The 16,565-nt window shown below is 41.3% G+C and overlaps 1 protein-coding gene across 1 annotated transcript in view; it reads right to left on the bottom strand.

The window, feature by feature from the left end:
* Positions 1-227: 227 nt before the first annotated feature.
* Positions 228-16,565, bottom strand: part of CEP85L (centrosomal protein 85 like) — a 121,343-nt gene continuing 105,005 nt past the window's right edge. The window contains exons 6-13 of the mRNA XM_050895032.1: positions 16,195-16,371; positions 11,448-11,600; positions 11,014-11,168; positions 9,276-9,393; positions 8,904-8,954; positions 3,137-3,244; positions 2,537-2,750; positions 228-1,153 (exon numbers count right to left, since the gene is read on the bottom strand). Coding sequence (XP_050750989.1) covers positions 990-1,153; positions 2,537-2,750; positions 3,137-3,244; positions 8,904-8,954; positions 9,276-9,393; positions 11,014-11,168; positions 11,448-11,600; positions 16,195-16,371 — 1,140 coding nt within the window. The 3' untranslated portion in view covers positions 228-989. The remainder of the gene's footprint in view (positions 1,154-2,536; positions 2,751-3,136; positions 3,245-8,903; positions 8,955-9,275; positions 9,394-11,013; positions 11,169-11,447; positions 11,601-16,194; positions 16,372-16,565) is intronic.

Raw genomic sequence — 16,565 nt, 5'->3', positions numbered from 1 at the left:
AATACTGCTAAGTGGAAACATTCTGTTCTGAGCCCTGATTTTGCCAAGTGCCAAACACCCGTTTTGTAGCTGTGGTAAAAAATGGTTGAGGTGGTTCACAACCTCACCAGGCCTTCAGGGATGGCATATAGACCAGCCATATTTTAAAACGGAGATGACCTAAGGGAAAAATAAGTATGGTACAAACACTAAAATACAGTCTTCCCCCTTCCCCCCGTCCCCCGCTGACAGCCACGTACTATGCTGCAGTTTCATGCCTTCCAGCTTCTCTGGGTTTGTCACGGACTTCATATTATTGAAACTTCTTACAGCAATGCGAGAGTGCTTGAAACAATTTCATAGCGCTATATTTTATGGACTTAATTTGCATAAAGGAGTTAAAACTTGGTTTTCTTCTGCCACTGGGTAAACAAGCTAGACATCCATTACTAAAAATAACATCTTTCCTATATCAAATTTTTTAGGCAACTCGAAGAGCAACTACTTTTTGTAGTGCTCCAAGATTGTTCCAATTGCAATTCCTAGAGTGAAGCACAGTTGCAGAAGCCTGTGACTTCACCACATACAGCTATAGGTCCTTTGACCCTTTGCTTTAATTTCAGAACACAGATAATGCCATACAAACCCTTGATGAAGGAAAGGACTGAGAGTAGTAGCAGCATGGCTGTTCTGATGCTCTGATTCCATAAACTAGGTGAAGTAATAAAATGAGCCCCAATGAAGGAAACAGAGTATCCAACTGAATCATTCTTCACAGCTTGTTCCTACATTCAGTAGTTTGGAGAAAAGGTTTCTTGTAGTTTGTACCACTCTGTTCAAATGATGACTCTGCCCTCCCCATCAGACTCCCGAGACTAAATATGCACAATCCTCAGAGAGATGCACGTGCGGTGCTATTCGCAGTCTTCCAATATGGCTCCTTAATAGAAATGCAAAGACCTGTGACACAGCAGCATTTAATAAGTCATTTGCTACTAGATGAAATGTTGTCATTGAGTAATGCAATTGTCCCCCATGTCCTGAGCATAACGGTCTGACATTATAGTCCTTAATTCATCAATATCCTTTCGTAACTGACAAACGTCCAAGAGCTTCTTCGAAAGGGTTTCTGTGCTGTGGTAATTTTCATTCTCTTCAGCTGAACAGCTCAGCGCTACAAAAAACAACAGCCAAGGTTAAAGCTCTAGCAACTGTGCTCTGTGAATACTTCAACTAGTCAGTCCCCTTTGAAATAAGGGGTAGGTCACTGTAATTTAATTACATCAAGACAAATCACGCTGTAGTATGACGAAGAGCCAACAAAATGTGGTACCATGTGAACCTAAAGTCAATTCAGAGCCCATCAGTGCTTCTCTGAAAGACAGGCTTTTCTATTTGCACCAAGATGTAGACTTGGTAAAGTCTGATGAATCCCAACAGCAGGGAAAAAACTGGGTAGAACAGCCATTTCCTAGAGGTTTTGGAGGTTTCTTTAGCCACTCAGAAAAGAGGGATAGGAGGGCTTGGGAAATGAGGCCATGCAAGATGATGAGATAGTCCTACTACAAATATGCTGCACTATTCATCCTGCTGGCTGATGATGGTCTCACGGACTTTGAGACTGGTATATGCTGCACTCCCCAGTACTTCAGGGGGTTACAGTGCAGATGAGTGTGTGGCGTGTAGTAGCTCTTGCTGCACACGACACTATACTTTTACCTTTCTACCTTGCTGATGGTCCAGTTCAGCAACCAGTCTATCTGATTAATTCTAATTAACATTCAGAAAACAACAGAATATGATACATTCAGGTAAAAAAAAAAAATAATTATTTATTAAGCTTGTTAAAAGAAAAGACCTAACACAAACTCACTACGCTGAAGCTTTGTCTGACTGGTTTACGGCATGCTTCTCATTTCCTGGTTAAGTTTAACAGCTTAGTAAGTGCTGAAGACTAGATGTGACATTAACAGTACTGGAGATGAAGTTGCCTGACACTAGGCTTATCTAATACACACAGACACTCCCACCCCCCACTCCCAAACGAGACATATACATGTTCAAACAGCAGATGTATATTCCTACTGCTTGACCCCAAGGGCTTTAAAACAAAACCACGTGATGTAGCCACACCAGGCCTGCTTATACCTCACCTCCCTCATAATGAGTTTATAGGGTAGAACACATTTGGCAGAAAAACATCCATTAACCCTCAGGGTGACTGCAGTGTGTCTCAGGAGGGACGGACACCTGGCTACATACCTTTCTTTTCTAGTGGGGTGAAACATATCCATGATTGGGTCCATATGAAGAACCAGCTACCTGCTCTCCTGACTTGGCAAGGACCCGTGTAGTCATACACATTTAGCAGCCCAGGTGCACTAAAAGCCCAGCTTTTCCAGAGAGCTCTAGGAGCACAGTTCACACACAACTGTTCCAGTTGCATAGCAAGGGGGACACTGGCCTGCCCAGCTGGCAAGTTCAAGCACCACTTAGCTAAACTGTTATTCCTCTGTGTCAAAACACTATTAAGCATTGGAATGACAACGTCACTTACATCTGATTCCCAGCAGTAAGGAAAGGTTAGGCTCCTTGCCCTGAGCTCTCTGGGTAAGAATACTGCACAGTGCTTTCAAGTCAAACAAGCAATGGGACATTTCCTTGAACAACTGGTCTGCTATAGGCATCTTCTCAGACACTGGCTGCCTGGACTGCTCCACCTGCCGCATCTGCTCCTTCAGGCAGGCATTCTCTTCCATCAGTCTTTGGTTCTTTGTAAAAAGTAAATGGGAAAAAGGGGAAAGTTAGCCTGTAGAATGCACTGTAGCAGAAAGTTTCCTGTTTCAAACTACAAACAGTGTAATTAAAAATAACTAATTTCCATACATATAATCAATGTTTCTGTACCCCTCCAAAGAATGGCAGATAGATAGCTTTTACATGGCTGTCTGTTTCATGTTACCATTGCTTAGCAGCCTTCACCCTTGAAGTTCTCACTTCTTGTAGGGATGGTATCTATTACATGTCTGCACAGCAGCCAGCACAGTCAAGTATGTAATTAAGCTCATAAAGCCCTGTCATGGGATCTCATAATCATTCTATAAGGTTCTTCCCAAGTGGTGTGGTCAAGGGTTGGGTTACTGGAGTTTTTACTTACTTCAGAGAGAGTTTTATTTAACTGCTCTATATTCCTTTCTTTTTCTTCAAGCTCATTTGTCATCTTCTGAACTATCAGCTTTTCTTGCAAAAGCTTCTCTTGCATAGACTAAAATGAATGAAAACAAAGGTAATGATTTTAAATTTTCATACTTTATATTAGCCTGACAAAAAATGCATCCTCAGTAAATTTCAAAGTTTCAGTTATGTATTGCTTTTGTATTAATTCTTCATTTTTTATTTTCTACCATGTTCCACCTGGTAATATTCAGCTGGACCCCAACAGCTCTCTGCACACTAACACAGCTATGCCAAATATCAGTGAAACCCTTTCAATAAGCAGTATCTGTTTCGAAACAAAAAGACTGTATGTATGCAAAACCTTACTCCAATATGGAATGCATGAAGTCTAAAATAACCATGCAATATTGTTTACTCTAACCAAACAATTTCACTTGAAATAAGCAGCTGATTGATGACAACTAAGCTTCATTTGTGCAATTCCAAGTTGTAACTGAAGATTTTTTTTTGGCCTCTACTTTCCATGAAGACTACGGCAGGACTTCCTACAACCTTTCATAACACAGAATTCACCTCACCTTCTATACAGCTGAGAAGAAAGCCTTTCATAGTCGATACAGAGCAGCAACCTCTAAAACCATTCACACACAAGATAAAACAGAACAGTCTATACAACTCTACTGTGCTGAAAAAACAACAACTGCAGGCAAAAGAGTAACTTGTAGTTTATAGTGTCATTTTTAACAGATACAATAATTACTATTTTCAGTAATGTAAACGGCAAATTTCTAGGATGCTGTTGTACTTAAGTATTGGAGCTTTCCAGGACTGACTTCCACATCAGTCACAAGCAGCAACAAATGAACAACTGCTGCAACATGGAATCAGCTGCTGTCAATTCCCCAGTTTTCACCGACAGAGATGAAACTGAGAAATCATGAGGTATTTCCAAAGTGGATTTTTTGGGGTGAATTCAGCATGACCACAGCTATCTTTGTTGTTAAAAGCACTGATATTTATTCCACTAGTTGGCTTTTAGATTTGTAGATACATCTTTCAAGGTCATCTGGCAAAATTCAGAAAGAGGAATATTCAAACCATCTTATCCGAATACTAATAACAATGAACAGTGATTATATAAACTCCTGATGCTTTGAAACAGAGAGATCTTTTCAGCTTTCATGAAGAAAAAAAAAATCCTCTTTTGTCGTTAATGGTATTACTCACAAATCCAATGCTGTGCTAGCACAGTGCATATAAAGTGTCCTCTCCATCCCTAGCTCAGCACGTTGATATGTAAAACTTGTTGCCCAATTTCAATTATAAGATGCAAATCCGATCCCATCATGCTCAAAATACAGCTGGAGCACTGCTACCAACGGTGCATGCCTTGACAGTTTTGATTGTAACCTTCTACAGAGTGGAACCAGAGACCATGATGGGGGGAGGAGAAGGAGCATTTCACAAACCAATGGCTCTCAATTTATGGAAAGACACTGTCTCAGAAGAATGTTTTTCTTGAATCTCTGTAGTAACAATCCTAAAGATTCTTCTTCCAAAGTAGAGAACTCTCTCACAGGGAATTCTATATGATAGCTTAAATAAAATGCCATAGAAAGATCAAAGTCACTCTCTAGAAAAAGATATGGTTAAATTGCTGCACTACGACTCTGCAACCTTATTCAAAGACAGAAAAAAAACCCCAAGCTCCCCACTTAGAACCACAGCAAACTGTGTCAAGGTATGTTGGTTTTGGGGTCTTAGGGAGACAATTTAGCTTTGGAAAATAAGCCAAATTTACTCTTGTGAGAGTTGCTCCTAAGACAGAAGAACAGAACTTTCAGGGTACCAGTTTCGGGGATTGTAGCACAGAGGAGACTATGTCTATATACAGGCCTGCCCTTTACCATGTATGTGGCCTACAGAGTGGACGAGAAGCCATTTAATTGACTTGCCAGCTATAAGAATTATTAGTGCTGACGAGAAGGCAGGGAGTAATGAGAGGCAAGGCAGGGCCGACACCGAGCAGAGTTTTTAATGGCCTGGCCACTCACGGGAGGTGTGCAGCCTTGACAAAATTTCCCAATGCGTTCAGCTCAACACTGCACAAGCAGTGAGAAAAGCCAGTACTTTGTCATACCCTTTGTAAAACTGGAAAACAATGGGGCTAAAATTTACACACTTAATATGGACTAAAAAAACCCACACTTAATTTTCATGTAAGTAATAAGAATCAGCAGGCAGAACCCAGAAATGACTACTTGTTTTTAAAACCATTTTCACACACTTGACCTGCTTCTCAGTTCACCCACACCATGCCCCTCAAAAGGAAGTGCTGAAGTAACGTGCATCCTAAAGATAAGCTGTGCAAGAAAGCACAGCTTCACGCTCCAGTGGGAGGAAGGGGAGGAAGAAAGAGGGCCCTGCCCCACGTCAAAGGAAACACCCTGGGCCGGGAGAGGGCAGGAAATAGCTCTGCTTCAGGCATTTCCTCTGTCGTGCCTGCAGATGAGCAGAACCTGCAGTGGTGTTGAATCGTCTTCTGTAGTTTCTTAAAAATATTATCTACTGAGAAAAATGGCCATATTGGGTCAGACTGAGGGTCCCCCTAGCTCCGTCTGCGGCAGCAGCCAAACAGAAGATGCTTAGGAAGGAAGAGAACAGGGCAACGCAGGTGCCCAAAACAACCTCCCAGCTTCCAAGTATCTTCAAATTTTAATAGTCTTTGATGACGAGCAAGTTCAGGGACACCCAGAGCCCCAGTTACAACACATACATTAGTACTGCCGCTTACACGTTTCATGTTTGTGCCAACACCAGACATTAAAGGTTTGACTGTGCAGCCTTCCTGAGGGTGGGCAGGTGGTGGGGAGGACAGGTTCAGAAATATGACCTCCCCCAGTGTATTTTCAGAACTACATCTGCCATTAAATTTACATGACCGTGCAAATTACTCCAAAACCAACTTCTAGAATATTCCAAATAATGCGCACATGTTCAGCTCATGAGTTGCACCGTTTAATGGGAACTACTAGAAGTGGAAATCAGTGTTTATTTCTAAAAGATACACCTAACATCTATCATTCTCTGCTACCCTAATCTTAAAGCTCAAAAAAAGCACATGTGCTTACCAGCTTGGCTAAGCCCACAGTGCTATGATTTCCCAGTTGCTCATAGTGCTATGAGGCCTCTGCACTTCACTCTTAATTCTTCCATATGCTTTCCAAAGTTACAATTTGGTGGCATTACTCCCAGCTTGGCACAGTTTGGGTTTATTGTGACTGACAGGATTGACAGATGTACTTTGGGTAACACAGGCATCTTACAATCTGACTTACTTTTACTGTCTTTTTTTGTACCAAAAAACGTTAGTTTTGTGATATCTACATTAATCATGTAAATACAGATTTTTTTTAAACACCACTCTCATCTATAATTTTTCTCTTTCTGAAGATGTACTATATAAGCAGCATGACATCTTGTCAAGACCAACCAGAATTTGAATCCCTCACACTCAGAAGAACAAATCAACCAAGCAAAACCATACAAGGAAGATCAAAATCATTCCACCACGATTATGAACAAATAGGAACTAGTACTGCTTCATACACTGCTGTCTGAAACAGAATTTCTTTGTTCGCAGCTTCCAAGTTAAAAACAATGAACAGAAATACATTCTCAAGCATAAGTTTACAATATGACAGAAGACAGGGAATAAAATGAGATCTTCTGAGCTGAAGATAAATTGTATCTCTGTGCTGATAAGGGATTTCAGTTTCTAATGAACTAATTTTCAATGCTTCTCAGGGAACAAAGGTGGAAGGCCAGGGAAATCAAGGATACAAAGAAGCTGCTGTAGTCTGTAAGTAATTTGAGGGCTAACACCATTTTCAAATCTTATTTTCTGTCCTTATATAAAATACCTCAAAAGAGGAAAAGTAAGAGAAAGTCCTGGAGAATAGAACACTACTCTGTTCACAGACTGCCACAACTACTCAGCATTTCCCAGTCTCAGCTCCCTAAAGTCACTTCAGACTAAGCACACAAAACAGCCGTCTGTATAAACATGCACAAAGATCACTAGTCTCAAGATAAAGGTGATGCAGAGAAAAAGATCAGAAAGTTTAGGAAATATGAAGAGATTTAGGTTGGCGATAATACATTTAGGCAAGTTGTGCCTATTTCTTATAAGCACAACATATACACATAGTATATATGTAAATAATCTTAACTAAACTATGAAGAGGGACAGAGAATCTCAGAAAGGTTATGGAGTTCAATCTGAACTTTTTTTTTCAATTATGAAATATCCGAAACGACATTTGCCTGTGTCACAATTTTTGCATGTAACAGGCTGCTCCATGAAAACATCTCAATTTGATAAATTTTGTCTTCTTCAAACCTAGAGAAGCTTACATGATTGATTTTGGTTTTCAATTAACAGGCGTATGTTATGTTGCAACTTAAATTCCCCTACCGCTTCTCTACAGATGTGTTTAATACACTGTAATTTAAGAAAGCAAAAATATAGTTGTTGACAGAAATCAGGCCTGCTATTTACCTGCATGGTAGAGAAAGGAAGCAATTTAATGGTGGAAGGCAACTTACTTTCAACAGCTACAAATAAGCAAACTTGGCTCCAGTATGCAAAGTGGAAATAAGAAAGCACGTTGTCTTAGCAAGTGTTATGGAAGCAGTTTTGTGTCTCTTCATTATTTGGATTCTAGCTCCATATAATGCTCCCTTCCACTTTGGAAGGAGCAGGCATTCAGCTGATTGTTTACTACCATTTTGTTGTTCTTCCAAACCTAAGGTACACAGAGCCAAAGCAGAAGCACCTTCTTCATTCTCAAGGGACAAACCTTTAACTTCAGTCTCTCTGGAGGGCAAGGAAGCAAAAACTGTGGAGACAAATGCCAATCTAGAAGAAGAATGCAGAAACTAGAGTTTATTGAATTTGGCTTCAGTATTTGCTGAAAACAGATGTTTGTTTGTTTTTTTAAATGCTCAGCTTTTTCTAGAGCAAGTCATATCTTCTTCCCTATAACCTGTATAATGGTTCCTTTTCTCCACAACAAACACTAGTCACTAAGTAACTTTCAAGTCTCAGGAGCCTGATGTGTTAATCCGATCCACAGAGCTGCAACTGACTCCTAGCTGACAACTTCTGCTGGCTTGAAAAACCCTTGGCTCCAAGCTAGGTGCCCAAGATCTGCCAAGAGAGGCAAGATATGTAAGTGAGTGACGTGTCAGAAACCAGTTGAACAGGGACTCGCTTAATCAATGTGAAATGTGACGTGGTATGGTTTAGAAAGGCACCTGTCTACTAAGGATCTCAGCAGTTAAGCTCCTAATCAGTATCGCATTTTGTACTTTGGATGATCATCTGAACCCCAAAGTTGGATGGGAGCCTTCACTGTTACTTACAGAGGCAGTCCTCACACTTGAAACAGGCAGTTCTGATACGACATCCGCTGGACCAGCAGAATAAGGATGCTACATAGCAACAGTTTTTCACTTTATGATGGGTACCAGCAAAGTGCTAAACCATACAAACATCAATAACGAATACATTATGAGCCTGCAAGAGAACACAGGTCAACTACAGGCCATAAGATTAAGTTCTTGGCATTTCTACCTTTGCCTCCTATTTGGGAGGATAAAAGGATGAAATTCAACTTTAGTAATGTTATCTTTACTCTGTACATTTTTAGTTCATAAACAACAGAATATACACTCTTCCTTACCTGCATGTCTAAAATCAGTCCAGCTATCTGATTTTGTTGATTGTCTATGACCTAGAATATAAAATTGTGTAATTTAAAAGGCTTGAATCTCTTCAGATCCTTTTTTAAAAATCAGCTTACAGGTGTGTAGCCATAGGTTTTAAATGGAATCTTTGAAAATGTAAATGACAAGATAGAGAGTTTAACTCTGATAGAACAGGCAATTCATGCAAAATAAACATACTGAACAGAAACAAACAGGTATTGAAAAGAAATCTGTATTAGCAACAAATGTGTAATGCTTTAGTGAGATATTTATTTCTAAAGTAAAAAAATAAAGAAATGCAGGACTCAAGGTTAAAGATGCCACCAACAGATCATTTGCAGACTAACCTTACTGGCTTTCTCATTCTTTTCTTTGAGACATTCATTCTCACTCTGAAGCTGTTTTGTGTCCAACATGGGAAGGCGAATACCATCTTCCAGGCATTTTTCTACTTTCTGTTGTAAACTGCCATTCAACATGAAAGAAAAATTAAGTGCGCTGACAGGAACCAGAAGGCCTGTGTGTTCTAGTGAAAAATTAGAAAGTTGCACCATCTTCCAACCAGAACTGTAAAACCGTACCTAGCAGAATCCAGCCTTATGAATGAACAAACCAACAGTGGATGAATGATGCAAAAATCCTAAGCTACTGAAGTTACTGTGGCACTGACAAGAACAGATTCATGCAGGAATGGTTTTATTCCGATTCTGTGCTGCATCTCCCAAAAGGTGCAGCTCCAGCAGTACAGCGTAGGGAGAGAGGGCAGAGAGGAACAAAGAAAAGCTTTATGGTGTTCACAGCTGCTCTGTGCTACTGCGGCAGGCAAAGCCAGCACCAGCATAGATCAGAGGAGTCTTCAAACCTCTCAAAGTTACAGGAGCTTTAAAATCAGACTCTCTCACTGGGGCACGTACAACTCAAAGCAGAGTCCAGAATCGGAGTTGCACCGAGTACTGGTGGGCTATCCTTCATGCCTGCTGTGACTTGTAAGGGGGAGCATAAAGCCACTCCTGCCAGCTGCTCCCACATGAGGGCATGACCTTCAGACCCTCTGTAGGCTCAACTCAAGCTCCTAGGCATAGCTAGAGCCTTTGCCTGCTCACCTTCTCTCAGAAAGGAAACACACTTTATTAGTGTTAATCTTGCTGTCTAATTTAGAAACCAGAGGCCACCTCAACTATTTGTAGGCTTTCAGAAAAGACAAAATGATCCCCCTCTAGATTACGAGGGCACGAAGGAAAAAGGCCTTTCATTGGTAAGATGGAAACAATGCGTCAACAATCTGGCTGGCAAGGTGTCCCAACCAGCTTGCCTTTCATCATGGAAACACTTTCAGACTCCTGTGGCATGCACCTTTGCCCAATGGAGGGACAGTGAACTGTAGTAACATCCACATAAATTACTGAAAGTGATTCCCCTCTGCTTTCCCCTCCTCCTTTTTTTAGAAATAAGTTTTTAAGTAGCTCCCCTGATCTAAAATGTACCATCGTAACAATGTCTCCACGTCTCATCTGGAATATTCTCATGGATATCTGTCCCATTTGTTTTTTCATAGTTATGCAAGTTCAATGACAGCAGATTAGCTACAGCTAAATCTCCCTATAAATACCCCCACCCTCAGTGAAAAGGTAAAAAACAGCTACAATTTATTTAAATCTTTGACCCTTCCCTGATAAACCCATCAGCCAATACCCAGGGAGCTTTTCCACAGCTCGTGACAGGATTAGTTATCAAATAGGAGTGCTGACAGCTTCTATACAATGCCCCTTTGCTACACATGTTTATTCTATCCTCTGTCTGGCAGCAGACTATGATGCCATTGCAGCGGTGTCCCACATCTTTAAAGAAAGATAGTGAAGAGTGTCCTAGGCAGACTCTTCTCGGTGGTATTACTTGCCATTTGACACCAATAAAAATCTTGTTGGATTTTCTACTGCATTACACTGTCATTCTGCACAGTAATATATTTATGCCATGACAAATCATTAGCACGGTAATAGATTAAGAGCACAAATAACATTAGGTCTTGACATCAGGTGGGAAGGTACACCTGTTTCAGGGTACAGCCCAAGCATCTGTTCATACCTCTGTACTGTTGTGACCAGCTCTTTTTCTTTTTTCTTCTGACACACCAGTTGCAGTTCTCTCTCTCTGCACTGCGATCGTGCCTCTCCAAGCTTCTTTTCTAACTCAGCCATAGTTTCTTGAAGTTGCTTGTTCTTCTCTTCTAGAATTTGCAGCTAACACAGGTTACATTAGTCAGACACGATGCCACATTAGCAGAAGGCCTTGCGGCAGGCCACAGCCTTGCAGTTACCTTCTGTATAATCTTAGGCCCATTTCACTTATCTGAGTTTGAGAATCCCTAATAGCTACAGTGCTTTCTAAAACACTGAAATATTTCTCTTCCTAAACAGATGGGGAAAAAAATATATGCTGAAACAGTAAAAGATTTGACAACAGATATTAGGGAGCTTACTTGTATTTTTAGAGCGTAAAACAAACTCCCTTTACCTTACCTGTTTAGTCTGCCCTTCTATATCATCCAGCGTTGGTAGGTCAGCCAGATATTTTTCTAAGGTTTCAATTCGTCTTTGTTTTTCTTTGTTTTGCTCAGACTCTTTCTGGCATTTCTTTTTCAGGCTATTAATATATCTGTCTCTAGTTTTAAGCTAGAAGAAAGTAAGAGTACATGTTTTATGATTACAGTGAAAAATAAACCTGCTTTGGAAGCAGAGGCTGGTCACTCTTCAAGAAATGTACTCTCAGCTGCATGAAAGGATTGGTTAGTGCAGAAAACAAAACCAAAGAATGATTATTCCCAGCAGCTCCAAGTCGTAGACCCACACGTGACCTCAAACCACAGTTGCTTCACCTCTGCCCAGAATACTCCATGTGCCTTGTGAACTGAAAACACGAACAGTTCAACAGTTAAAATATTCTTAATTTTTTCACCAATGGAGATGTTCATATGCAATAAATGATCAGGAAGTATTTTAGTCCGTCCTCTTCCTCCGGCCTAGGAAAACAACTTAAAACACAGCGACCAAGAACTTAACCCAACAAGAACTGGAGCCAAGAACCTGACTTTGATGCAGTCTGACAATTACATCAGAGGACATCAGAACAGAATAGTGGCTTTCTTAAACACCTTTTCTACAGGCATCCTAATTGTCCATAAGCCTGCAAAAGCTTTTTTATATTGTGTTATCTTTGCTTGCATTCCTGGTACTTACTTTGCTTTATTACCTAGGTCAAAAAAGCAGGAAGGAAGGCAGAAAAAGAGTATTTTCCAGTCATAGTCCAATTTAATGAAAAACAGTATGTCTACTGCTTGAACTACAGTGTAGTAATTCACAGATAACAAACACTTGTCACTAGAGTAAATGCTAAACGTACTTTTATTTCAGTGCTACAGACATCCATATCACTGAGAAATGAATGCGTGACACAACGTCAGAGCGCAGTAACAGAGCCTACTGAAAAGCTTAAGTCAGTAATATCTGGAAAGTTTTTCCAGAGACAGCCTTCTATATGGGCCACAAAACTGAGGATTGCCAAAAGGCTGGAAATCTTTATATCTTTTATTTTATCAAGACCTCAAAACGGAACAAAGCTTTCACGCTGCTTTAAAATCTTTCTGATTAGACAAAGCCCAAGTAAACTCCACATTCAGTAAGGCAAAGCTGCAACTCAGCCTTGATCTTTTGCCATAATATGTGCTTCAGAACCACATACCTCCCCCCTGCCAAGCCTTAAGGCAGTGATATAAATACGCACATGTAAGCCAGTATTGCACAGTAAGAATTGCCAGGAGTCTGACCGTTAGCTAAGTGAATCCCTTCACTCTGTGTCTCACATACCACTAAGGATGACAAGTTGACCAGTCAGAATACTCCAGTACTTGTGCGACAAAGATTACACCGTTTCCAAATCTTCTTGTCACGCATATATGCCATAGGGAACTTCCTCTCCTGCAGCCTCTCTCCTTCTAATAGCTACTGTGTTTGCCTTGGGATTCCTCCCACCCCCTCTAAATCCCCAACATCACCCCAAGGACTCTTTCAACCTTCTGCCACCTGAGATGAAAAAAAAAGTGGTTTGGGTTTTTTTTATTCATTCACTCTTGCTGACTCTGCTGAGGGGAAACAAGCTTTGGATTTGTTTTGGGTTTTTTTTTTTTATTTCCTCCATACGCACACTGCTGACGACTTTGTTGGGGCAGAAAAAAATAGGAAAGCTCTCGCCTCTTGGCAATTAAATATTAAAAGCAAGGCCACAGAAATCATAGGGGAGAACACTACTACAAGCTATCAGCAGTACCTTACAGGAGTCCTTCACAATTACCCATAGCAGAGGGAGAATGAGCGGCCAGCAGGGTACAGGTGTCTGAACTGAAGCATTTCCAGCCCTGCAGTCCGATTTCCAGATGAAATGCCTCAGAACTAAAGTGAGGGCTGCAAAATCCGCAGATGCCAAGAGGCACATTCATGCCTGGCATAAGAAAAAGGAAGAACCTAGGCATTTGTGACATGGACACTGGTGGAAAATACTGCAGTATCTACCTTAACAGGCTCCCTCAGCTAGGAAGCTGTGAGGAGCTACCACAACTACTGGCCAGCCACAACAAGGAAGCTTTTTCAGGCTTCTGAAATTTCAGTGCCAATTAAAGAGCTCTCAATCACCTCAGTCCTACTTTGACTACACATGGAGCTTAGGGGGAAAAAAATCCTTCTCTTCAGGCACCAGAATTATTCACAAGGTGGTAGAAATACTCCCTTGCTTGGTATGTCTGCATGGGGCAAAGACAGGTATGTCAGCAGTGAACAAAGAGCACCTCTGATCTCTGGCCCTGCAGTTTCTCAAAAGGAAAGCATCAAGTACACCCACCCTAACATTAGAAGGGACACAGCACTTCAGAACAAGAGGCCTTCTAGCCTGATATCTCATCTCCAACAGCCACCATAAGCAGATGTCTACCGTAGGAAAAGAACAAGGAAAGCACATTTTTCCAGCCTCCAGCTGCTTTCACTTTAGGGGCTCTCCTGAGGCAGTTATTTCTGTGCATTTAGAACAAAGCAGCACTTCCATCAACTCACCCATTTTTTCCCTTGAGCCCACCTATACTCTTAGCATCCTCAACAACCTTCAGAGAGACATATACAGGTGTGCTACAGAGAACTGGCATGAGGAATCAGCTCCTTTTGCTGATCATGTACTTGGCTCCCAGAGCTTCGCTAGATGTTCCCTTGCTCCTGCAATGGGAGCTGCAGTGAGGAGCTGACTGCCCTCTGTCCCTTCCAGGCTGCTTGTGGCTCTGCAGACTCCATCACACTCCCTTTCAGTCACTTCTTTTCCAGTGTGAAGATTTAATCATTCCTCCTGTGATTTTCTGATGGATATCTGCTTTGTTGCCCTTCTCTGAACCTGTTCCAGTTCCAATACATCCTTTTATTGTGATGAGGGAGACCTTCCTAGACTTCTCACCACTGACAAAAGATGGTCAAGGAAATGGGAGTGTTCCTTATGTTTTCTTTCCTCCCACCTACACCGAACAGTCACAGCTTGTCCCTTATTGTCAAAAACATACCATCTGCACGCTGTATTTAAATATTGTATGTTAAAAAATCCAATGTAGGAAAAGATAATAATATTTGCAAAAGTGGGGCAGACAGAGAAGTAGAAATGTATGCCAGCAACCTTAACCTGAACTTCTATGTGTTCTTTCAGCATACACTTAGAAGCAAAGCTCACCTGAATGTTAACAGCATTTTCCCCATTCCCTGGCCAAACCTGGCTTTGGGCTGAAAAAACTTACCCTCTCCAAAGAGGCAGGCATTCACTCAGAAATAACCCTAGCACAGCTATTGGTAAAAATCCCTCTATCAGTACAGAAATTGTATTTTTGTCCCCTAACATCAGTCACTGACTTGGGACACCAAGCCTTTGGGCTCTGGGCTGATCTCCCTGTGAGCACAGCAGAGGAACTCCAGAGACAGCTGTCCGCAGGCTCAGCACCCAGCCTACTGCTCGGGTTCCCAGCCTGCCACATCCCTGTGGGAACACAGTACAGCTCCTTCCTCCATCCGCACTCTTCCCTCAAACAGAAGGGCACTAATTTTATTACAGAAACACATGCTCTCCCTCCCTGCCCCTTCTCTCCTTGAGAGCCTTTTGTTCAGTGCACAGAATGGATGGGTGTTAAGGGGTGAATCAGGACTGTGCAGTGAATCAGGCTCCTAGCTACAAAACCATCCCACTGACACAAGCACTGCTGCACAGGTCCTCACCACTGCCACCACCTACAGCAGCAGTTCCTACACAGTGAGGAACACAAGCAGTAAAAGCTGAGACAGGAGGAAGCAGCAGCACACAATTTCTGCCCTTCCTGAATGTTACCCTTAGCGAAAAGCATACTGCAGGGTTCATAGGAAATGGTAAGGCAGAATTTGAGATGAACTATGCTTTCTTCTTTGTCTTCCCACCTACCACTTCACTGTATCATACTGCTCCTGCCCCTTGAACCTGCATTAATATAAATCTAAGCCCAGTAGTAAGGCCCAGTGACCAGAGAAGACAAGGAAACAGTGACAACGTAACCCTAAAACATTAATTAGCAACCACTTGGTCAACAGCACATTCCTGCTTCCAATAAAGGAAGGCTGTCAGGACATTCAAAACTACCCCTGGGTATTGCTTCAGCCTCCAAAGAAACGCCTTGTCAAGACAGTTCCTAGAACACAGCCATCTAAGCCTCCTCCTTGTCTCAGACAGAAGTCTACTCCGCACATCCTAGCAAAGCTTCAAGAGAATCACTCCTGCTGAGTAGGCACATACAGGCTGGTAAGTGCATCTCAAAGCATGAGGGCCGCATTTACAAGCCATGCTAAAAATAGGGATTTCGTTTTTACACTCTTTCTATGTTTTTAAATGATACTTTATTTACTGTAGTAAACACTTCAAGCTACATGAATTCTTAGAGCTGAGCAGCTTTTCTTCAAAGCATGTTTAACTGATACCTGGTTGAAACCGTCATCATGATTGCCATTTCAGCTAGTATCGCTTTTTAGGATGTATTCACTACAAGTTCAGATTTACCCATTGCCAACACCTACAATCACTATCTATCAATTTTTCTATCACAGATAGTTTAGCTACCTTTTGAAAATAGCTCAGCAACCCACATACTAAGTTGCTTTCTAGCAAACAAAATATATGCTGCTATAACAGTGTCAAAAGGAAATTCAGAACATGAAAGACACTTACTTTCTCCTCCATCTTCTTTTTCTCCTCACTAGATTTGTTTGAAATTTGTTTTACAAATTCACTGAGTTGTAATTCCTTATTCTCAGCTGCTGCAATCTTTCGCTCAAGCTCCTCAAGGTGGGATGTTGATCTTTCTGAAACGTGAGGTTGCAGTGGCGTGCTCTCATACTGTGGTTGCTTACAAAAAGAAATAAAATAATCATACAAATGAACGCACACAGACCACCATATACTTGAGCAGCACAGCAGAAAACAGTCCTGCATTTTTTTCCACTGTCAGGAAGGGTGGGGTTTGATTTTTCAAACATTAAAATAACAGCACATATTTCAGGAATCTGGAGCAAAAAAAATAAAGAAGCTGGACACCTTTA

The sequence above is a fragment of the Gymnogyps californianus genome, chromosome 3 (assembly GCF_018139145.2).
Source record: "Gymnogyps californianus isolate 813 chromosome 3, ASM1813914v2, whole genome shotgun sequence".
Lineage (NCBI taxonomy): Eukaryota > Metazoa > Chordata > Aves > Accipitriformes > Cathartidae > Gymnogyps > Gymnogyps californianus.
Note: the sequence above shows the minus strand (reverse complement) of the source record. Positions and strands in the feature narration are given on the sequence as shown.